Raw genomic sequence first — 22882 nt, 5'->3', positions numbered from 1 at the left:
AGCAGCGAGACTTTCTGTTTAAGAGGGCTTTTATTATCTGACTGACAAGCGGTATGGAGAAGTGGGATCCAGATCAGAGCAACCCCTTGCCCCCTTCCCTTTCAGGTTATTCCAGCTCTTGGGTGCAGTATAGGCCCAACCATTTAGGACAAAGGCTGCTGTGGTGTTGCCTCTCCAGCTCTAGAGCAGAAGGGAGCCATAATGTGTCTGGTCATATTAGTGACAAGTGTGGTGGGAGGCAGGAAGCTCATGTGTTGGCAAGGGGAGCTGAGGAGAGACTCGAGCCCTTTAGGGAACCCTGAAGCTGTGGGGCTGGAGGCTTGGGGACCACAGATGAGCGTGTGGCTGAGATCCTGAAGGGCTGCCGATTAGTGAGATGAGGGCGCAGGAAGGGGCTGGATATTGGGGGAGGGGCTGCACGCAGAGGAGGGGGATCTCGTGGACAGTGTGTCCTTCGTAGGTTTTCCCGGACCTGGATGAACTCTGGTTGATTCCCAACTGTATCACCTGTTTCTTCCTGTTGCTGGTTCTGTAGATTAAAAAACAACAACCCTGTTTCTCTGAGGTGCTTCTGAGTGAACCATAGAGAAGACACACACCATGGCAGTGCTGGCAAGTGGCCTTTCAGGAGATGCAGGGAGCCACATCAAGACAGCCACAGTCAGGTTCTCTGGGTGTTACCTGTTCCCGCCTTTGCTGCCAGCGCAGCAGCTCTTGCTCCAGGGACGGCTGCTCCACGCCACTTTCCACCCCGTCCCGGCGCCGGTTCCGGTGCTCCAGCACCTGCAGCAGCTCTGGCTTAGAACGAAGGCTCAGGCCTCTGAGAGGAGGGAAGTCAAAACAAGACAGCCGTAAATTGCCCCTTCCCACCCTCAGCAGCTCATTCCCTAATGTCTGTGGCAACCACCTACCAACCTCTTTTGCCTTCACTGAGCCAAGTAATTCAGGGCTTAAGCCAGTGCTACTGTATTAAGAGGGTGTAAGATGACTTCAACTGTCTAAGGATCTCTGTAAAGCTAACAGGGTTGTGTGTTAATGTTCCTAATCTACTCTCCACAACATTGGCCTGGAGTTGATGCATTACTCTGGGCAACTCAGTAAGTTACAAAGTACAAGTGTAACCCACACAGTTCTGGTGGGAAAGCCAAAGCAGGAACAGTTTGGCATAGTAAAACTACAGTATTTTATTTACAAACTGACTGTTCTCCCATTTTTAATGGCGTCAACACCTTCAGAAGCAGCCCAGCTCCCTTTGCCATAAGGCAGAGAGTAAAAAGGATTTTAGATTTTCAGCTGCTTAGGCATCGATATATATAAAATACATTGGGCTTTTTGTCTCAATGAAACTACAATTTCCAGGTTTCTTTGAAGAAAGTACAAAGGATAGTGTGATTTTTGTGCTTAAACCCTTGCCTGGTAGCCACAGGCAACAAGGCATCTCATTACAGGTGAGCGAGTAGATGTGAGTTTGCCCTTCAGTACACACACAGAGATTTTGGGGGAATGTGGTGCGTTGGAATTCTTAGAAACAAACACTGTCATGTGAGCACTACTGCAACCTAAATATACTAAATATCCAATTTGGACTCTCTTCTCTTTAAGTCTTTCTGACCATGGGATCTCACCCAGTAGTTCCTTAAACTTACTAAAAGCACACTTTTTAAAGTCCAGAGTGCATGTCCAACTATGCTATGGACTTTAAGAAGGCTGGTTTCAAAAATGGGAGTTTCTTAAAGGTGAAATAATGAAGACACAATGGCAGATAAGTCTAACAATAAAGAAAAGTGAGAAGCACCTAAAGAAACCTGTGTGACTGCTTAAGGAGCTTAGAGGTGAGCTGAGGTTTAAGAAGGGCATGTACAGAAATGGAAGAAAGGGGAAATCACAGAGGCTTCTGCAGGGAAAAGGACAGGCAAATCAAACCTCAGAATGAGATCAGGCTTGCATGAGGTTAAAGATATCAAAAAGGTTTCTTCAGCTACGCTCAAAGCAAGTAGAAGAGCAAGCAAGTAACAGGTCCTCTGCATGGAGAAGTGCTATTGGGAGCAGAGGCATAGCATGGGGGACCAGGGGGCTGTGCCCCCACCATGGAGCCCTGGCAGCTGAGGCGTGGCAGCAGGCAGATTGGTCTAGTGGACAGAAGAAACTATGGTTGATAAAGATAGATTACCAATATGGCGTCATTAGTGGAAGCACTGACTTGAGCTCCACATCAGTTGTGCGGTTTTTATTAGTTTTTATTAGTTTTATCAGCCTCATTATTTTATCTACAACATTTGGCAGCTTTTCCTTAACTAATATATTCACAAAGCTTGAGTTAAAAGCTCAAGTTAAAAGTCTTAGAGAAAGTCCTGGAAAGTCTCAGAGAAAGCCTTAATTAGCTCCAGCTCAACTCAATCTACTAACTACTTATCAGCAGGAGTGGAGATTAATTGCTCTATTTTGGGAGGACGCCGAGCTTTCTGATTTACAGCAGAAATTAGTAGCGGCTGCATCTCCAGGAAAATGACTAGGAAAAAGAAGCAACTGGTCTCTTCTCCACAAGTGAGCCCACAGCAGAAGTGCAAGCAGATAAACTGGATGATTTTGTAAGAGCACAGAATTCAGAACCTACCACATCCAATAGAGCACATTCCCAGGTAGGTGGGAACACTTTAATGGGTGGAGATCATCCAGGGGAGAATGCTGAGACAAGTGCCCATGAACTATCCCATGAACAGCTATCAGAGGGGGCACCGCTCTGTGCAGAAATACTCACGGACCACTGTCTGCTGACTGCCAGAACAGTGGAGAAAAGCAACAGCAAATTAGAAAAGGCAACGTCTCTTTTGACTGAGTTGGTCTTCTGGCGACCAGAAATAGCTCCCTCAATTCTAAAGACTCCCCACAGACACAGGATGATTCACTGGCATTGATTCCATCTTTGTAATGGGTAGAGCATTTTAAGGCGGTTTTCTTTGATGACTGTATTCCACCTGATAGTCAAGACCATACAACTTTTACTTTTGGGAATGAGTGGCCCTCTGTCTCCATCACTGAAGTTATAACTTTAATTGACCAGATGAAAGCAGGAAAGTCTGCCGGTCCTGATGCTATTCCATCTGAATTGATCAAAGCCAAGCCAGAGTGGTAGGCTCCGATACTAGAGGAACTATTCACTATGATAGATAGATCTGGTATCATACCTAACTCATGGCAGCAATCTATAATTATCCCAATCTTTAAAAAGGGTGACAAAAAGCTGCCATCCAATTATTGGCCAATAAGTCTACTGTCAAACATCAGGAAATTGTATGCTAAACATCTGTTAAATAAACTAACTACTTGGCTTGATGAGAATAACATCATAGGTCCAGAGCAGGCAGGGTTCAGGTCAGGGAAATCTACTTTACACAACTGTTTGGTGTTATCTCATTTAGCCACTAAATACACGCGGCTTCAAAAAGAATGTCTTTATGTGGCCTTCCTTGATATCAAGGCTACTTTTGACACTGTCAACAGGCGGCTGTTATGGTCCAAATTGGAGACAGTGGGCCTAGAACCTAGATTACTTTACTGGATTAAAAAGCTTTACAGAAAGAACACCTATCGCAAAAGAACAACACCAGGGAATGTAATGACAGATCCTGTCATTATAAATGGAGGAGTAAAGCAGGGCTGTTTACTCTCTCTCTTTTTAATATTTTTCTTAATGACCTTGTTTCTTTACTAAAACAGGTGGATGCCCACAGCCCAAAACTCAATGCATCAAGCATTCCCATCCTTCTATACACTGATGATATGATTTTGCTTCCACGGAAAAGAATTGGCCTAAAACGTTTGTTGGGGACGCAGGTGGCGCTGTGGGTTAAAGCCTCAGTGCCTAGGGCTTGCCGATCGAAAAGTCGGCGGTTCGAATCCCTGCGACGGGGTGCGCTCCCGCTGCTCGGTCCCAGCGCCTGCCAACCTAGCAGTTCGAAAGCACCTCCGGGTGCAAGTAGATAAATAGGGACCGCTTACCAGCGGGAAGGTAAACGGCGTTTCCGTGTGCGGCTCTGGCTCTGGCTCTGGCTCTGGCCAGAGCAGCGATGTCACGCTGGCCACGTGACCCGGAAGTGTCTCCGGACAGCGCTGGCCCCTGGCCTCTTAAGTGAGATGGGCGCACAACCCCAGAGTCTGTCAAGACTGGCCCGTAGGGGCAGGGGTACCTTTACCTTTACCTTAAAACGTTTGTTAAATTCCTGTATTGACTATCTGTCCAGAATGAAATTGTGCATGAACTTTGATAAAAGCAAAATAATGGTTTTTGGGGATTCATGCAAAAGCTATAGCTGGGTATTTGGTGGAAAACCCATCCAGCAGGTATTCCAATTCAACTACCTGGGAATTACATTCCATCATAGGCGTCTATGGTCCTCGCACTGTGCAACGGCGGTGAATGCCAGTAAGATGTCTATGCAGGCCACAATGTGTTTCTTTATAACAAGAGGTAATTCGCATATCTCCTCTGCCCTCAAGGTCTTCAATGCCAAAGATATAGCTCAGTTGCTCTACGGAATTCCAGTCTGGCTGCCAGGGTTTACCCAGATGGTAGAACGAGTGCAGGCAGCTTTCCTTTTTAACATTTTTGCTGTCCCACGTTGTGTACCCTATGCAGCCTTGTGTCTAGAGAGAGGTCAACACAAGGTAGACCATAGCCTGGGCGATATTTCTTACATGCTGGTTAAACATCTGCCTCACAACAGATAAAGATCCTCTCCTTACTGAAGTTTTGCTAGATCCCTTTCTTTCCCCGGGGCTACAACGGTTTAACATAAGGGTAGAGCAACTTGGGCTGTCAGTGGAATTTTTGCAATTGCTGTCCCCACCATCTGCCAAGGCTATAATAAAAACTAGGTTGTGGGACAATGAATGCCAGGAACTAACAGCAGCAGCAGAGAAAACATGTTCCCCTCTTAACTTTCAGCTTTCTTGGGCATATGAAATTAACCACAATTATCTTGAATTTTTGCTTAATCCTCAAGAAAGAAGGGCATTTTCGCTGGCCAGGTTTAATACAAATCCTTCAGACCTCCTATGGGAAGGTTCTCGGGAATGGTGGAAGGAGAAAGAATTTGCCCATGTGAAGACCATCAGGTGGAAACTTTACACATATGGTTCTTAAATGTAAGCTATATGTTGATCTCCGCCAGCAGTTCCTAGATCAACTCTGCATCCCCAGGTGTAAACCAGAGTTAGAGGTCATACATTTTCTATTATTGGGGAATAATCAGGAGCTCACCAAGTTAGTGGCTAAATATCTTTATCTGGTTTTTTGTCATCAAAACACATTGCTGATGTCTGATCTCCCTGGAGACCTAGAGATGTAATGTTAGCCTGCTTTGCCTCTTTCATTTGACAAATGTTTTGTGTCACTGGGAAGGCGGGAATTCTAGATTGATTTGTTATGGATGTTTGTATGTGATGCCAATAAAAGGTTTGATGATGATGATGATAGTTGATAAATCACTTTGATAAATTATAGGGGAAATCAAGGGGAATAAAAAATATGGGGACAGAATAATGAGATTTTGGCTGATTAACATTCTATCATTTTTTAAATGTGTTTGTTGGAGAACTGGTTATTTGTTTTTGTTTTATCATGTATTTTGTATTCTCATTTTGTATTTTTATATTATGAACCACCCTCAGATCTTGCGATGAAGGGTGGTATACAAATTTAATGAGTACTCTTTTTTTAGAAAAGAAATTATGAAAACAACACAAAAATGCATTGCATATATTATGAGAAAGTGCATGCAAAAATGTGTACATTAGGCAAAATTGAATATAAAAGTTGTTTATTAAGATAAATTCACACTAAAATGTTGAAGGAATTTTCATGAGGATTTATTTTGTTTTATTTTACTTGAAAATTTCTGAAGACATGTGGATGACTGAACGTAAGGTTAGAAAAATGCAAGACCAGAAATGGACAGATTCCTCCATCTCCCTCACTGCCTGCCCCCAACTGCTTTGAGGAGCAATTTCCCCATTATCAGAGTTGGCTGGAGGGAGTGGTGGGCTTTGCTCCCCTCGCCCACATGCTCTTTCTGTGGGCAGAGCAGAGCCCCCACCCCCCACCCCTGCTGTGGACACCTGCAAAGCTGCCCTGTCCTGGCCCCAGAAGTAGGCCAGGGAGCCTGGCCAGGAAAAGCAGCTCCCGGGTGACGCTTGGCTTGGCTGGAGGCCAGCAGAGGAAGGAAAGGCGACACCTGCCAGCCTCTTGGGCTGGGGATGCGAATCAGGTTACAAAGAGAATCCTGAGCAGAAGGATGGCGATTACTCAGGTAGGTGGGTGGAAGAGGAGAGTGCCACAGTTTTCTCCAGCTTGGCAGTGGGCATGAATTGTGCAGCAAGAGTGGGGCAGCACAGTCAGAGCTGGCATGATTGTCAGGGACAGGGTGGTGCGGTGGCTCGAATGCCAGACTAAGACACGGGAGGCCACAATCCACACCAGGGCCAAAGCTCACTAGGTGACCTTGTGCCCGTCCCTGTATCTCGCCCTAACCTACCTCACAGGATCATTAAGAGGATAAAACAGGGGGAGGGAAAGCCATGTATGCTACCTTGAGCTTCTTGGAGGAAAGGTGGAATATTAAAGTAATAAACAAAAATTATTATCAAGTGGAGCTCTCTCTCTGTGTAGACACAATATTTTATCTGTGTCCATTCCCACTTAGTTCTCTCACATAAACACATTGATGAGAGAATGTGAGAGGAATTATGTAGACGTATGTATATAATTATTTACTCACATTTACACTATTCACACATAGGGTAACAATTAACAAATATTTCCACAATGCTGTTGATTCCTGCCTCTGCTAAACTTCTTCCCATGCTACCAGAATTACTTACACACACAAAGAAAAAGGCAAAAATGTAAAAGCAAATAGAAGAACCAGAACTTAGTAATGGACGTGCATGTGAGCATCAGTAAGATAGCAGGGAAAATAAACATTAGACTCTCCATAACTCTTTGGTTACTGAGTCAGGCTGCAATTCTATACTCACTTATCAGAGAGAAAAGCCCCTTTGAACTCAATGGGGCTTAACTTCTGGGTAGATTGGTATAGGATTTTGCTTTTAAACTAGTATTATTATTAAAAAACAATAATCCATATACCCTAAAATATTATGTGGGGGAATCAGCCCCTTTTAATAATCACAAGCACAGCCCACATTCCATGCAGCCATCCATTAATTGCTAGAAGGAGTAAAAGAGTTGTCCCTGGCATTAGAATCCTAAAATTGTAGTTGGAAGTGGGCAAATATTTGGAAAAACTGAGGACTGTGGTCCATCATACTAAGGCCCTCTAGCACTTATGGTTTGAGCCTGTTCCCACCCTCCGCCCCCCAATTCTGTCACATAAAGAAAACAGCCTGCTTCTAGGGTGTTACACCTCCAACATAATTTAAATAAAGTCCACTTAGATATTGTTTATTGCTACAATAAACCACCCACCACTTCTCATTTAACTTTACATGGTGGGAGAGAAGCTGTCACCTAAACAACAAATATGCAAATATGCTTGGAATGGACTAACACAGCACCAACTTTGTTAGGGCTATTACCCCATGAGCTGCAAGCCCAAAATTGGGTACACTCTCCTCATTCCTAGAAAAATACAATTTTTTATGTTTCTCTCTCAAAATGGGAAACATGAATATGCACAAACTGTTCACATTAGGAAAGGAGGTGAAGTATCATTGTTTGAGTTAATACCTCACACATTTCTCTCACTGATAGATAAACTAGGGTGATACTTGTGAAGCTTCAGAATACTTTTTCTCACTAGTTTACAGATACATAGGAAATATTATTCATAACAGAGGCCAGCACTTCAACCCAGAATAAACTAGGACAGTTTTATTGTATGTGTATAACTCTGTTTGCAGAATGCCGTCCATATTTACTTTTATTTATTTTTAAAGTCATGAAATGGCATAGAGAAAGGGGAGGAGGCACTGGTGTTGCCCATGGCTAACACCAAAGCCACAGGTGTTCCTGACACCTCCACAAAGTGGGTCTAGATGGCAAAAACCATTGCAATAGGCAGACCAGCAGTGGAGACAGGGGAGAGCAGGGGAGGAGAGAGCAATTTTCTGAGCAACAAGATACTGCGTTTGGAGTGCTGGAAAATGGATTTCCTTGATAAAGGATCTCTGGCTTCCTCTCAAGAAGCTATACATTTAAGGTTGCAAGAAAGAAACACAGTCACCTGGAAAGGCCTTAAAAGGGATTGGAACAAAGCTGAAAGAACCCAGAGGTGTGGGTTGTTCTGCCCAGCAACCAGCACAGACCCACTGGAAAGACACGCAAGAAACGCGAAAGAGCGAGAGCAGGCCGGGAGCTTCTAGCCATACTTGCGATGGGTGAACAATAGCTCTCGATGCAGCTGCTGCTGGTTCCGAGGGCCTTTGGCAGGGCTTGTGGCCCGCGAAGAGGCGGCAGGCTGGCCCTCAGCACCCTTGGCTGTGCTTTCTGAACGTGCAGCAGCTGGAAGGAGCAGAGGAGAAGAAGAAGAAGAGGAGGATTAGTACCTCGCGGGTGGAGGGGGAGGCCGGCTGCGACTCCGGCTGCAACATAGCTGTCAACCTTATTCCCTTATTCCAGCGCCGTTTCCCGCTGCTTCCCAGATTGTTAGATATCCCGTGGACTGTCTCCGGGACAGGGGAGGCTGCTGATCCCTTGTTTTCCAATCCGAAAGTTGACAGCTATGTTCTGGAAAGGGGCTTCTTCCCCCGCCCGCCCAGGTCCCGGGTCCCCTGCGGGGGGCAGGGGGGTCCCTAAGGAGGGGGAGGAAAGGGGGGTCCGTGCACAGGAGTTGGAGTTCGGGCAACTTTGCCCCATCCTCAAATTCCTTTCCCAATCTTCAGCCACGTTGGTTTTAGATTAGGGCTTGTCAATTCAATTCAATATTTTGAGGTGATTAATCCTCTGTCCTTTCACCGACCACTCTCTCAACTGCGGGGTATTTTTGAAGAGTTAGAAAGGACGGGCGGGCTGCTTCTTGCATTTCCTATTTCAGCAGCACACCAGAAACATTTAAAAAAATAAAAATAAATTAAGAGCGTCTTTAGCATTCCCCAAGTAACAGATCTGGAGGCGGGTGATTGCGGCTTGTTCCTCCCCGGAGAGTTGAAGCGAGTTTGAAATAAAAGGAGCAGGCCCTTCCTACTTTCACTTCTGCTAACGAGTTTTCCCCTTTCCCCCGAGGAAGCCCCGCCAACTTCAAGGAGCTCCGGCTGCGCGGCGGGCGGCGGAGCTGCTCTCTCTGGCCGGCGCCCCAGCCCGGGATCCCGCCGCCCTCACCTGCTGCTTCCAGGCGCCGGATCCAGTTGCCCGCCGTGTCCCGCTGCCAGGTCACGCCGCCGACCCCTCGCCGCTCCCCGCCTCCCGCCCCCGCCCCGGCCCCGAGCCCGCGTGGCCCAGCCGCCGCCGCCGCCGCCATCCGCGCCGCAGGAACAGGCGCCCGCGCGCGGCCACTGCGCCGCCCGCGCGCGCCCGCCGAGGGAAACTGGATCTGGCGCTCGCCGCCGAGCCCGCGCTCCGGCCCTCGCCCCGTTCAGGGTCGGGGCAGAGCTGGAGGGGCATCGGGCGCCAGCCGGGGGGAGAGGGAGCCCGGCAGCCGGCGAAGAACCCCCCCCCCGCGGGCCCAAGCCCCAGCGCGGCCCTTCCGCCGGGCGCTGCTCCTGCGCCCCTTTCTCCAGCCAGGCAGGCAGGCAGCAGCAGGCTGGCGGCGCAGAGACCTCGGCCCCGGAGGACTTGGAGACAAAGCAAAGGAGACTGGGAAGACCAATGGAAACCAAGAACTAATAAAATGAGTTTCAGTAAGCAAAAGTGTAAGGTTCTAGAAATAGTCAGGAATAAGCAGCTGAACCAATATAAGATGAGGGACACCTGGCTTGCCTGAAGTACACGTGAAAAGGATCTAGGGGTCTTGGTGGACCACAAGCTGAACATGAGTCAGCACTGTGATGCAGCTGCAAAAAAGCTAATGCTATTCTAGGCTGCATCAACAGACGTCTAGTGTCCAGATCCAGGGAAGTCATAGTCCCACTATGATTCTATTCTGTCTTGCTCAATACATACCTGGAATCCTGTGTCCAATTCTGGGCACCACAATTTAAGGAGAATATTGACAAGCTGGAATGTGTGCAGAGGAGGGCAACCAAGATGACCAAGAATCTGGAAACCATGCCTTATGAGAAATGCTTGAAGGAGCTGGGTATGTTTAGCATGGAAAAGAGGAGATATGATAGCCAATTTCCAATACAGTGGTACCTCGGGTTAAGAACTTAATTCGTTCTGGAGGTCTGTTCTTAACCTGAAACTGCTCTTAACCTGAAGCACCACTTTAGCTAATGGGGCCTCCCGCTGCTGCCATGCTGCCACCGTGCAATTTCTGTTCTCATCCTGAAGCAAAGTTCTTAACCCGAGGTACTATTTCTGGGTTAGCAGAGTCTGTAACCCGAGGTACCACTGTATCTCAAGGGCTGTCACATGGAAGATGGAGCAAGCTTGATTTCTCTTGCTCTGGAGAAAGGATTTGAACCAATGGATTCAAGTTACAAGGAAGAATATTCCAACTAAGCATCAGGAAGAACTTTGGGGCAGTAAGAGCTGTTCAACAGTGGAATGGACTCCCTCGGGAGCTGCTGGGATCTTCTTTCAAGCAGAGGTTGGATGGCCACCTGTCATGTATGATCTAGTTGATTCCTGCGTTGCAGGGGTGAGACTAGATTGCCCTTATAACTCTATGATGCTGAATGTGTTGTGTGCTTATGGCACAGATGTGCTGTGAGCTTATAGCAATACCGCAAAGACTTCAAAAGTCTGTCACCACAAGTACGGTACATCTCTTCATATCATAACAAAAGCTCCTGAATTAATGTTCCCATTGTTCTTAAGGTTCCCTCTCACACAAGACACCTAATTTTGAAAATTGAAGTTAGCAAATTTTTTGGTGGGTGCCAGTAGTCTTGCCTAGACCACAAAATAGCCTGGCACTGGCAGAGGGACCATGAACTCTGAGAGCCTATTGCAACCAGGAGAAACCATTGTGGGTTTTCAGTGGCAACTTTTAACATTTGCCCCCCAATTTGACTTCAAAAAAGCTTTCTACTGGAGCTAGTCCAGGGTCTGTGTCAAACCTTCAGCACTGCAGCTAGCCTTAATTTCAGTTGGGGACAAGGGGTGGGGGGGACTTCAGGTGCCAGGGACAGCCTATACAACTCAGTTTATTTGTAGGACTTCCTATGCCTCTCAGCATGTAGTCGTATACAGAGCAGACTTTATTTTGCAACAAAATATTGGCAGAAATATGAAAACCTCCATATGTTATTTATGGGGGGGGGGGAATTCAACCTTTATTCCTGAAGTCTATGGTGCAAGGAATGACAGGGGTGAGAGGAGAGGGGCAGCATGGCCGCAAGTTTGTCCAGGGCTCTCAGCAAGACACTCTTGGAGCTCAATAGCTTACAGTGCACGGCCAAGCAAACTTACTCAGGAGCCCATCTGCATTCCATGGGACCTCTTCCTGCATGTGTGCAGGATTGCCGCCTGTTTAGCTTCATTGTTTCTTTATGATGTTTCATTATCCATATAAAGAATAATGTTTCATTATTCTTACTGCTGTTCTGGGGAAAATGAGCGCTTACTCCCTTGCCCTTGGCTTTTAGAAGGTAAAGAAAATTATAAAGCACTTTGTTAACTATTCTAGTGACCTGCAGCAGGAGATCCCAGAGCCAAATCAAGCCTCTTAAAGAACAGCACCACCTCACCCCACCCTGCTAAGCAAGTATTGCAAGTTAAACGGAAGCTCTGGGGCTAAGGGAAAGGATGTAGCAATAGTTCCATTTTAGGAGAATGCAGAGGGAATTGGGACTGTCACCTTCCATTCTCTCCCATGGAACAAATGGCTGAACAAGGCTGTGGCTCTGTGTGGGTAAAACAGCAGAAGGTAGCATTGTCTTTCTATGTGGGCGCATGGCATGAAGTAACATTCCAGACATCACTCTCCACGCAGCTTATTATGTGGCCATGAAGTGGCAGCAAAGTAACACTGGACCAGGGGTCAGCAAACTTTTTCAGCAGGGGGCCAGTCCACTGTCCCTCAGACCTTGTGGGGGCCAGGGGCCAGACTATTTTTTTGGGGGGAGGGGGAGAACAAATTCCTATGCCCACAAATAACCCAGAGATGCATTTTAAATAAAAGGACACATTCTACTCATGTAAAAACATGCTGATTCCCAGACCATCTGCGGGCTGGACTTAGAAGGCAATTGGGCCGGCTCTGACTCCTGGGCCTTAGTTTGCCTATCCATGCCCTGGACTGTGCAATACACAGCTGCTGCCATTAGAAAGTGTGTTTCTAGTCCCTCAAGTTAAATTTTAAGAATGTGTGGGAAATGCTCATTAAGACCAAGGATGTGAACAGCATTTCCTGTTAGTCAGGAAAAGTTTCAGAGTTCTGCATTGACCCTCATATTTAGCAGAAGCAGAATACGCTAGACAGAGTAAGAAATCTTAATGTACACTTTACTTAATTTACATAGGAAGAGAAAGGAAGATTACTTTGAAAAGGATTTTTTTTTTAAAGTGAGGAATACACATCCACCCCAAAACCACTCCTCATCACAGGCAAATGGTTCAGAAAAGATGAAACATGTTACGACAAAGTAGAAGAGGGAAAGTTTGGGAGCCAAAACACGTGCCCCCCCACCTCTGATCCTGTACCCCCTTTTTCTGGCAAATAAACATACCAGGAACAGGTTTCACACTGAACTTTATTAAAGGTACAAATTTGACTTACGAGCTACAAACACCTACCCTCCCATTAGCACCTCCTGTCCCCCCACCAAGAGACAGGATATTTCCCTCCCAGCCCCTCCCCACAGTACCCCATACCGTCCATGGTTGCAAGCAAAAATCACCCTCACAAAAACCCAGCAGTGGGGAAAACGTAAACATCAAGCACTTCAGAACACCCCTGCAAGGGGTGGGGGCTGAGTAGTTTTGTGAGTTGGAGCAAAATAACATTTCACCCCCACCCCCACGCAGCTGCTGAGTGAGTTTGCCTGTGAAATTATCCACCCCAGGGCAGGGCAGAGAGGACTGCAAGACCACTCCAAGGTGCTCCACCAGCGGACAAGCAATTGACAGGCTTCCCAGCTTCCTAGAGCACCTGCAGGAAGAAGGCCAACCAAAACTCTGCTGTTGGGCTCCTGGCCAATTTGAGATTTGGGAATCCTGCAAAGAATTCTGGACTAGTTGGACCTTGGTCTGAGCCAGCAAGGCACTTCTGATGCCTGCAAGCAAGACTGGATACTGAAGACCACTTGGCAAAGATGAATTAGGCCTTAACAATTAAGACATTCCTAGGAAGCACTCTTGCTTTGTAAATTTGGACGAATACCCCGCAGGGACTCTAATTCAAGAAGTCAGCCCTCACTGCTGCACTTGTGTGTCTGGGGCAGAGTCGTGAGCCTGTGCAGCCCTGCCTGCGCAGGTCCCTAGCGGATATGAGCCATCTCTTCCAAAAAGGGAGTCTTCATGCAGCCAGTGCACAGCTGATCCATCCAGAGGGGAGCCTCATGCTGCAGGGGAGTGCGTCTTGGGTAAAAGGTGTAGTTGAGGTCATAGTTGAGCAAGCAGCTGAGCGAGGCCATGTAGACGTCCGAGAAGCGGCACAGGCGGCGTGAGAAATAGGTGGGGTTGTGGCAGGTGCGAAAGATGCTGCCAAACTGAGGATTGAAGAGGTTTTTGGTGAGTGCCCTGCAGCAAGTTTGAGGGGACACAGAGAAGAGAAAGAGAAAGAGTTATTAGACAACAGCATTCAAAATTAAATCTTTGGCTTCCTAGGTTCCGTGCCTAGCTAGGTGACCTAGCAAGCTGCATCAGGACAAGGTGTTTTCATGGAAACTGCAGCATGCAGTGCTAGCTGAAGAAGGCAGCTCTCCAAGAATCTCAGCTTTCTGTTGGGTAGAGTTTTGGTCATAAAAATGAAGGTGTTATTGAAAAAGTTATTTTTATTTCAAATTGCCCCAATAATTAGTAACCTACGCTGTTTTTAAGAAGGATATTTCTTGGCAGAAGGATATTTTTAGATTTATCTGGCAGGGAAAGAAACCAAGAATTAAATATAAGATATTGATTGATACTAGGGAAAAAAGAGGCTTCCCTCTGCCAGATCTGCATTTATATTACAAAGCAGCATGCTTGTGTTGGTTAAAATAATGGATAAAGTTGAAGAAAACTCAATTGCTCAATTTGGAGGGGTGTTAAATTTGGTTGGCATGAATTTCTATGGTATGGCAAAGCAAGAATACGTAAGAATTTTATGAATCATGGAATTAGGAGAAATATCTATGGAGTCTGGGGAAAATATAAAAACCTGCTAGAAAGGAAAACACCTTTGTGGCTTTAACCCATCAAAGCAATTGCAGTGAAAAACTTAATATGGAAAAAAGATGGCCAATGTATAGAGAATTACTGGACTTTACAGATACTAGTGTAAGCCTGAAGAAGATGGAAGAAGTCGGCAACAAGTGACAGATTGGTTGCAATACTGTCAAGTGAATGAAACATTTGACGTCAATAAACAATATGGTTTCATGGAACATACCTCAGAAAGAGCTGATAGAAAATAATGATAGTTCAATTTCTAAAATGTATGTTATTACAAGAATGAGAGACAGGATGAAATGGTGAAATTAGCAATGATTAGTTGGGCAGGAGATGTAGGCCATAATAGTTAGATTTGTGTGAAAAGCTGTGGGAAACAGGACTGAAATTTACAACCTGCTATGCTCTTAAGAAAAACTATTTGAAAATGATTTATAGATGGTACTTGACACCAAACAGTTTAGCAAAAATGTATAAGTCAGAGTTGGGTAAATATTGGAAGTGTAAAGTTATGGATGGGACTTTCAATCATATGTGGTGGAGCCAAAGAATATTGGCAAATGATATATAATGAACTGGAAAAAAATATTTTGGAAGACCTTTCCAAAGAGAGCTGAGGCCTTTCTTTTAGGTATAGTGAGATCCGAGGTTCCAAGTAAACCAGTTAGTCTGTTTAGGTGGTGAGAATTTTATATGCACAAAGATGGAGAGAGGAGTTAGTACCTACAAAGGAGGAAAGGCAGACAAAATTAATGGAATATGCAGAATTAGCAAGTTTAACCAGCAAAATTAGAGAGCAAGAAGAGAAATTTTTTAGAGAGGAATGGAAACCATTTGTAGAATATTTAGAATTTCATTGTAAAAATGTTAGAACCTTAGCCGGTCTGGAATAAGCTCAGCAGTGAAAATTTGTAAGGAGAGAAATTAGAATGTTTAATGGATTAAGAAAAATAGAATATGTAACAGGAATGGGTAGTTTGAAGGAGCCATGGAAGGATGGATGGGAAACTGGTAGTGGCGGTGGTGGTGGCAGAAGTAGTGGTGGCTAGCCAGAAGCCAGAGAGTCAGCAGCAGCAGGGAGCAGTGGCGTAGCGTGGGTTGTCAGCACGCGGGGCAAGGCAAGTAATTTGCGCCCCCTACCCCGTGGATTTTAGTAGGGGCAGAGAGCTGCGAGTGCGAGCGCGCCCCCCAGATGTTGCGCCCGGTCCCCCCTGCACCCCTCACGCTACACCACTGGCAGGGAGGGCTGGATTTAGGACCCTGGCGGGCCTGATCCGCCCTGCGGCCCTTAGTTTGAAGACCCTGGGTTAGGGCAATTAATAGCAGCTCATGGCATCTATAGATGCAAGTAGGGGAGCCATTAGAGAGCTATCCAGTTGCACAGCCCAGACCATTGTTTTCTATAGAAATGAAATCCAAGCCCACCAGATGAGACAGAACCCAGTAGCAGCAAAAGCCTCAATTTGTGAATTCTTTCATGGAATTTTCACAGAAAGAGTATTTACCCAGAAGGAAAGGTTGTTCAGGCCGCACAACATGACCATTAGCACTGGGAGGGGGCAGGGGGGAATGAAGGGACTGTGAAGAGCTCAAAAAGTGAGCAGGTGTAAAGGAATGCATACTGGGGCAACACACACATTTGTGATCTGACCAAGAAAGAGTTCTTGGAGCGATGGCAGACAGCTCAATAAAAATGTCAACCTAGTGTGCAGCAGCTGTGTAAAAAGTGAATTTTGTGCTAGGGATCAAAACAAGAGACATCACAAATGAGACTGCCACCAGGAGGACTTTCTACAGATGTCTGCACTTGGAATACTGCAAAGAGTTCTGCTTGCAGCACCTCAGAGGAAGGGGAGTGCAGAGCTGTGAAAGGTACAGAAAAGAGGAAACAAAATCAACTCTCCTACATGAAATGGTTACAACGTTTGTGGCTTTTTAGTTTAGAAAAAAAAGGAAGTAAGAGAAAAGATATGCCGCAATTTATTAAATTATGCATTAGAAGGAGAAAACAGAGAGGGAAATGTTCCCTGTCTATCCAGGGTCACTGAAAGAAATGGAATGTTGGGAGATTCAGGAAAGACAAAAAGAAGCACTAATATTTTAGTACAAATAGTTCTGGAATTTGATACAAGATGTGGTTGTGGCTGTCAACTTAGGTGTCTTTAAAAGGCAAATTCACAGAGGAAGACTATCCAGGGTTACTAGTCACGGGAGGCCCTGCTGGTGATACTGCTGTCTAACTTGTTAGCTATGCTAACTTGCAAAAGGACCTTCTTGACAGCTGTTCCCTGTTTATGAAATGCCCTCTCTGGTGAGATGCAACTGGTTTCCCTCACTCAGGGGGAATTTAGAAAGATTCCTATCCACCCTGGTATTTTATGGCTAGTACACATTGTCCCTGGCAACCTTGAAATTAGCAAGAATACTTTATTGTTTTCAAATGATTCTTTTTTAAAGCACTCAGATCCCCAGACCAGATGGGTGGGAGATTGCCTGCTCTTGACGGGATCACACTCCCTCTGAAGGAGTGGGCACGTAGCTCCCTGTCTCCCTCTAGTTCTCCCATGGAATGCTGTTGTGTTTACCCAGCAAATAAGAAGTTACTCTGGCTCTCCTTAGGCAACATACGGCTTTCTGAAAGAAGACCTTGCAAAGGAGGGGACCACCTCACAGAGACCGAACTGTACTGGGGAAACTCTTCCATGCCACCTTCTCATAAACAGCTATTACTTCTATTTAATTAAATGCTAAATTCAGCTCAGTTCAACTTCTCTCACCAACAGTCAACTGAAAACCACCACTGGAGTGTTCAGAGGTCACTGGAAATCCACTTGAAACTGCTGTGCATGTAGTATCCATACCCACAATAAATGGATTCTATTATTATTATTATTATTATTATTATTATTATTATTATTATTATTATTTACTCGGTCCATCTGACTTGGGTTGCCCTGGCCACTCAGGGTGGCTTCCTACAAATTATAAAACCACATCAAACATAAAAAACTTTCCCATACAGTGGTACCTCTGGTTACGTACTTAATTCATTCCGGAGGTCCTTTCTTAACCTGAAACTGTTCTTAACCTGAAGCACCACTTTAGCTAATGGGGCCTCCTGCTGCCGCCATGCCGCCGAAGCAGGATTTCTGTTCTCATCCTGAAGCAAAGTTCTTAACCCGAGGTAATATCTCTGGGTTGGCAGAGTCTGTAACCTGAAGTGTATGTAACCTGAAGCGTATGTAACCCGAGGTACCACTGTACAGGGCTGCCTTCAGATGACTTCTATCAATCAGATAATTATTTATCTCCTAGACATCCGATGGAAGGGCATTCCACAGGGTGGGCATCACTACCAGGAAGCCCTTCTGCCTGGTTCCCTGTAACCTCACTTCTTGCAATAAGAGAACCGCCAGAAGGCCCTCGGAGCTGGACCTCAGTGCTCTTGGGGGTAGAGATGCTCCTTCAGATATACAGGGCTGGCCGTTTAGGACTTTAAAGGTCAGCACCAACACTTTGAATTGTGCTCAGGAACGTTAGTACACTTTCAACCCACACTGAGAAACTAGCCATTTTCTGCATGGCAGTGACTAAACAGCTGCCCACTTGCTACAGGCAGACTAGGCAGAGTCAACACCTGGCAGCTGCTGGGGCTCCCTTTAAGAAACTCCAGCAACTCAGGCCTGATGCTCCAAGTGCCACCAAAAAGCTGGGTCCAGCTGCCATTTGAATTGCTCATGATGCTCATAATCTGGGCCATTGTAGAAAATGAAAAACAGGCTAGAGCCAGTCACCTGGCAATGCTTAGGAGTGCTGCTGCTGCTGCTGCTGCCCACTGCCAGTTAAGCCCAATGGAGGAGGGCAACTGATGATGGAGAAGACAGCCTACCAGAGGGCACCTGGACAGGGTCTTCTCAAACCTGGAGTCAGCTGTAAGTAGGCAGGGAGATTTAAGGGTTTCAAAAAATAAGACAAAGCATAAAGCAGCTGCCACAGGCCAACAGTAACTGCAGAAATTTAGAATTCAGGAGGCAGCAGGAGCACAGATTCCCATTCTTAATCTGTTTAGCTGGAGGGGCCTCTTTAACGTTTCCCTACTAATCGCTACCTACAGACACAATATTATTTGCCTTTCTTCCAAATGGGCACACCTTCAGAGAGGGAAAATTCTTATTTATGTAGCTCCACCATTAGTTTGTAGAGGCGACTCTCCACTCCAAAGTGTTTACAAATCTAAAAATAGAGCATGGGGTGGAGAAGAAATGCAAATACAGTAGTTACAATTACCTGGGCTTTGTTTCAACAGGGAAACCTAGTTCCCAATGAAATCAATGAGAATGAACTTAAGTCATGAAGCTGATCTGCTGAAGTCAATGGGACCCAAGTTCAGATTCAACCCCTTGTGTACAAGTATAATGAGGCTAAAGGGGCGTGGAAGTCCTGAATCTAGGACAACAGAGGGGAGATCCAGATGAGTATGGAATTTTCTGTGGGACAGAATAACCTGATGAGGAGCTAGAATTCAGAAGGAAAAGCAACTATAAGTAGATCAACCTTTGTATTTCATATTTTGTTGTTGTACATTGTATTTTTGTATTGCATTGTAACCTACTTTGAGTATTATTTTAACAGAAAAACAGGGTATAAATTGTAAATCTCATCTCATCTATTCAAGCATGCAAAGAAGATATGACCCTGCAAGTTGACATTAATACTACAGACTGAAAAAGCAAAGCACCACATGTACAGCCTCGCCCCAGCTCCCCGAAACATCCTTGGCTAGTTGGCCTGGATAAAACTCTGATTTGCCACAGACACTCAGGCATGTGGCTATTTGTAACCCTGGATCCGGCACACTGAAGCGCATGGGAAGGCCGAGATAAAATGCTACCTGAGCTCTTGTCGCTCCTTCATCCAGTCCTGCAACACCTTCTGAGCTTCTGGATCCTTGAACATCTTTTGGAGAAACAAACCAAGTGGTTAGAAATGCATTTGATGATCCCATCCTGCCTTAAAACTCACTAAACCAACTTCTGCAGAAGAAATCCGCCTTTTTACCTACTGATTAACGTCCACAGCCCATAAGCTAGCTAGAAACTTCATTTCTTCTATGTTAACTGGTCTTTAGGGCACCTTATTGATTCTATAACCAATGGATTGATTCTATAACCAATGGCTTCAAGTTACAAGACAGGAGATTCCGACTAAAGATCAGGAAAAACTTTCTGACAGCAAGAGCTGTTTGGCAGTGGAAGGGACTCTCTCAGAAGGTGGTGGACTCTCCTTCCTTGGAGGTTTTCAAGCAGAGGTTGGATGGCCATCTGCCAAGTGTGCTTTAGTTGAGATTCCTGCATTACAGGGGGTTGGACCATATGACCCTCTGGGTCCCGTCCAACTCTACAATTTTAGCATTTTAGGATTTTTGCTATACTATTTTAGCATCCTTTGCCATCTCTCAAGAGCAGCCCTCCATGAAGAGCTCTGTGCCCTTTCCCCATTCCATTCTCAGCCACCAAGTGGACTCTCCTCTACCTGCATGCGCTCCAGCAAGCCGGTCAAGGCCTGCAGCCAGGTGAGTGCTTGTGAGTACTGTTCTGTGTTCACCATTTTGGTCTCTGTTTCCAGTTCGGGAACTATGGCCCCTGTTCGCCAGCCATGGCGCAGCATCAGGTCCTGTGGGGAGATGGGTACAGTGGAAGGAGGAAGGCATAGGCAAGCCCAAAGCAACTTCACCCATCCTCCCCTCCCTTCAACTCAGTCAGGTCACAGCTCCCACAGGCCCCAGAGAAAAAGGCCCAAAGATCTCACCGCCAGGTCACTGTAGAGATGATCTCCGAAGTAGAGAACTTTGGATCCACGCCAGCCTGTAAGCTGGAGGAAGTCAACGAGGTTGCCCTATATTTTATTTTTTGACAGTGGAATGAGAAAGGGTGCATTAAAATCACCAGACAGGTGGTGTCAGTTAAAGGAGTTCTATAAATACAGGAACAAAATGGCTACACAATTTTTACATTAATATAGAATGAGGTTAAATATAAGAGGCTGAATTTTGACCTAGAATTGACAAAAGATATGGAATTACTTGCTGGTATGGAGAAGGCAGCCTGGTGCCAACCTCCAGAAACAGAGAGCGCTGGGCAAGAAGCCCTCAGTGGGCTTTTCTTCTCTCCCTTGCTTGCCCACTGTGCCATGGCGACGGTGAGGCCAGACTAGGCCGTTTCCTCACCACCGGAGAGAGAGAGACAGAGAGGGCTTGACATCTGAAGGGCCACACAGGCTCCTGTCATAGGGTGGAACTGGATTAGACCTGCGAGAGAGGAGATTACTTCCCCCATCCCTTAGGTATCTGATTTGACATCCATCCAAAGCTGCCTCAAGAATATCCAAGTGGAGAAAAGACAAAGTGTGTGTGTGTGTGTGTGTGTGTGTGTGTGTGTGTGTGTGTACAGATGATGATATGCTGAAGGACTGACATGCCCAAGTTACAAGCATGGAAAGATCTGGTGTATTAATTCCATTCTTCCAGAAGACAGACAATCCCACCACCATGACATTTTTATCGTCCACAATACATTTCCTCACCTGCTTATATACTTGCCCCTTCTCCAGCTTAGTTATTTTGTCCCACTGCAGATCCCCATTAGCATCCAGTCGCCGGAAAGGTCTGAGGAGAGAAGCAAGTGGGGGGTGGGTGGGGGGTGCCAACAAGACCCTCTGCTCTCCCAGAGCTAGGGGGCATGAGCTCCTGGGACCCAGCACCTGGCCTCCAAACCCACAAAATCATTCTCACTTGCCCACCCTCACACTGTTTCTGGGGGAACCTACACATAAGATTGTGTAGATGTTTTCTGCAAATTCTTGTGTGAAGTGGCTCTTGGAGCCAAGGTAAACCAGGAGCTTTGTATTTGAGCTTTGACTTTGTATTGCATTTTGGCAATATTATAAAAAGTGCAATTTAAGATGCACCTCCTTAAAGACTTATTTTCATTCTTTTATTTATTTAACAAAAATATATGTACCTCTTGATTGTAATAAAACCTCCATGTGGTTTAAATGTCAGTAAGACACAAAAAGGGAAGGAGAAGAAAGTATACAAGATATAGGAAAGAAGGGGAAGAATGACAGGAAGTGAAAACAGAATATTCAGAAGTCATGTATAATTTACAAAGCACCCCTATCTTCATAAAAGCAGACAAGCATTTCTGTCCCAAGCCAGTGTAAGTGTGTAGCCTTCCCCACCCCACACACTTATTTTTTCTGTCTCACAGAAAAGCAAGCAGAGGAATATTTAGGGCAATCAAGCAGGTGAGTATTAAGTCATTTTTTTAAAGTAAAGAAAGGAGGAAAATGATGCAGTTGGGCAGATAGCAGGATTTCAGATTTACACAGAATGCCCCCCCCCCCCGCAACAGAAAGCAAACAGAATATCTGGCTCTCTGCAAAGTGGCCAGAGGCAACCTGCCAGGTTCTTAAGGCTCAAGTCTCTATACTGACTGGTGTGATGTGTGCGAAGGCCAGTACCACTTCCCAGACTTCAGGCTGTGCGCTCTGCCCCCCAACCGCCCAAGGTGGATGCACTAGAACTCATCCCTCAATGTGGCATACAGGATCTGGAACCCAGCAGGAGCTTTAGAGTGGGCCACACTTACTTGACACAATCATTGAAGAAATGAGGCTTGTCTGCCTGGACTATGACCACGTCAAAGAAGTCCCGCCAGTCTTTACCAACCATGTACCGCATCCCTTTATTGCTGGAAAGAAGGAAAAAGGCACATTAGGAATAGGAGAGGGAATGTCACCAGTAGCAGACAGCAGAGGGAGCTTCTATGGGCTCTTGCAACAGAGACCAAGGAAGCCTGAGAAGGGCAGCAGATATTCCAGCAGAAGAATCAGCAGAGTGCAGGAGATAATAATAATAATAATAATAATAATAATAATAATAATAATAATTTATTTGTATTCCGCCCTCCCTGGCCAAAGCCGGGCTCAGAGCGGCTACAATTCACTCCTTTCTCACAGCCCACAGTAGTGCTCCCTCCCTATTCGTCTTCCTCCTTTATTCTCGTATCTACCATGAGGCTGTCAAATTAGTGTAAGCCGTCAGCCTGAGCCGCCTATAGGGCTGGGGCTAGTAGTGTAACACTTTAGGTCAAACCTAAAAAAATCTTCAACTATCTCAAGGGCCAGCACATGGAAGATGGAGCAAGCTTAGTTTTTCCTGCTCCAGAGGGCAGGACCCAAACCAATGGCTTCAAGTTACAAGAAAGGAGATTCTGACCAAACAAGAACTTTCTGATGGCAAGAGCTGTTTGACAGACTCTCCTTCATTGGAAGTGTTTAAGCAGAAGTCGGATGGCCACCTGTAGTTACGATTCCTACACTGCAGTGGGATGGACTCGATGACCCTCAGGCTCCCTTCCAACTCTACAATTCTATGAAAATGCAGGAGCA

The 22882-nt window shown here is 45.8% G+C and overlaps 2 protein-coding genes across 3 annotated transcripts in view; both read right to left on the bottom strand.

Annotated features, from left to right (window-relative positions):
• Positions 1-11: 11 nt before the first annotated feature.
• Positions 12-9476, bottom strand: LOC307206131 (uncharacterized protein; the record flags this gene model as incomplete). Its single annotated transcript, XM_079958922.1, has 4 exons — positions 12-529; positions 682-820; positions 8389-8521; positions 9338-9476. 4 exons carry the CDS (start codon positions 9474-9476, stop codon positions 248-250), a joined length of 693 nt encoding a protein of 230 aa, XP_079815048.1. The 3' UTR covers positions 12-247.
• Positions 9477-12548: 3072 nt separating this feature from the next.
• Positions 12549-22882, bottom strand: part of LOC307205977 (5'-nucleotidase domain-containing protein 2-like) — a 28813-nt gene continuing 18479 nt past the window's right edge. The window contains exons 9-15 of one of the 2 annotated variants that reach the window (XR_013834205.1): positions 22081-22182; positions 21014-21095; positions 20240-20326; positions 19964-20104; positions 19323-19387; positions 18719-18877; positions 13666-13801 (exon numbers count right to left, since the gene is read on the bottom strand). Coding sequence is in view for 1 of the 2 variants with exons in the window: in XM_079958728.1 (XP_079814854.1) it covers positions 13540-13801; positions 19323-19387; positions 19964-20104; positions 20240-20326; positions 21014-21095; positions 22081-22182 (739 nt within the window). In the remaining variant the exon portion in view is untranslated. Of the gene's footprint in view, positions 13802-18718; positions 18878-19322; positions 19388-19963; positions 20105-20239; positions 20327-21013; positions 21096-22080; positions 22183-22882 lie in introns of both variants that reach the window. The other variant, XM_079958728.1, reaches the window with a different exon arrangement.

Source organism: Podarcis cretensis, assembly GCF_951804945.1.
Source record: "Podarcis cretensis genome assembly, chromosome: 17".
Taxonomy (NCBI): Eukaryota; Metazoa; Chordata; class Lepidosauria; order Squamata; family Lacertidae; genus Podarcis; species Podarcis cretensis.
This window is presented reverse-complemented; position numbering and strand designations above follow the sequence as displayed.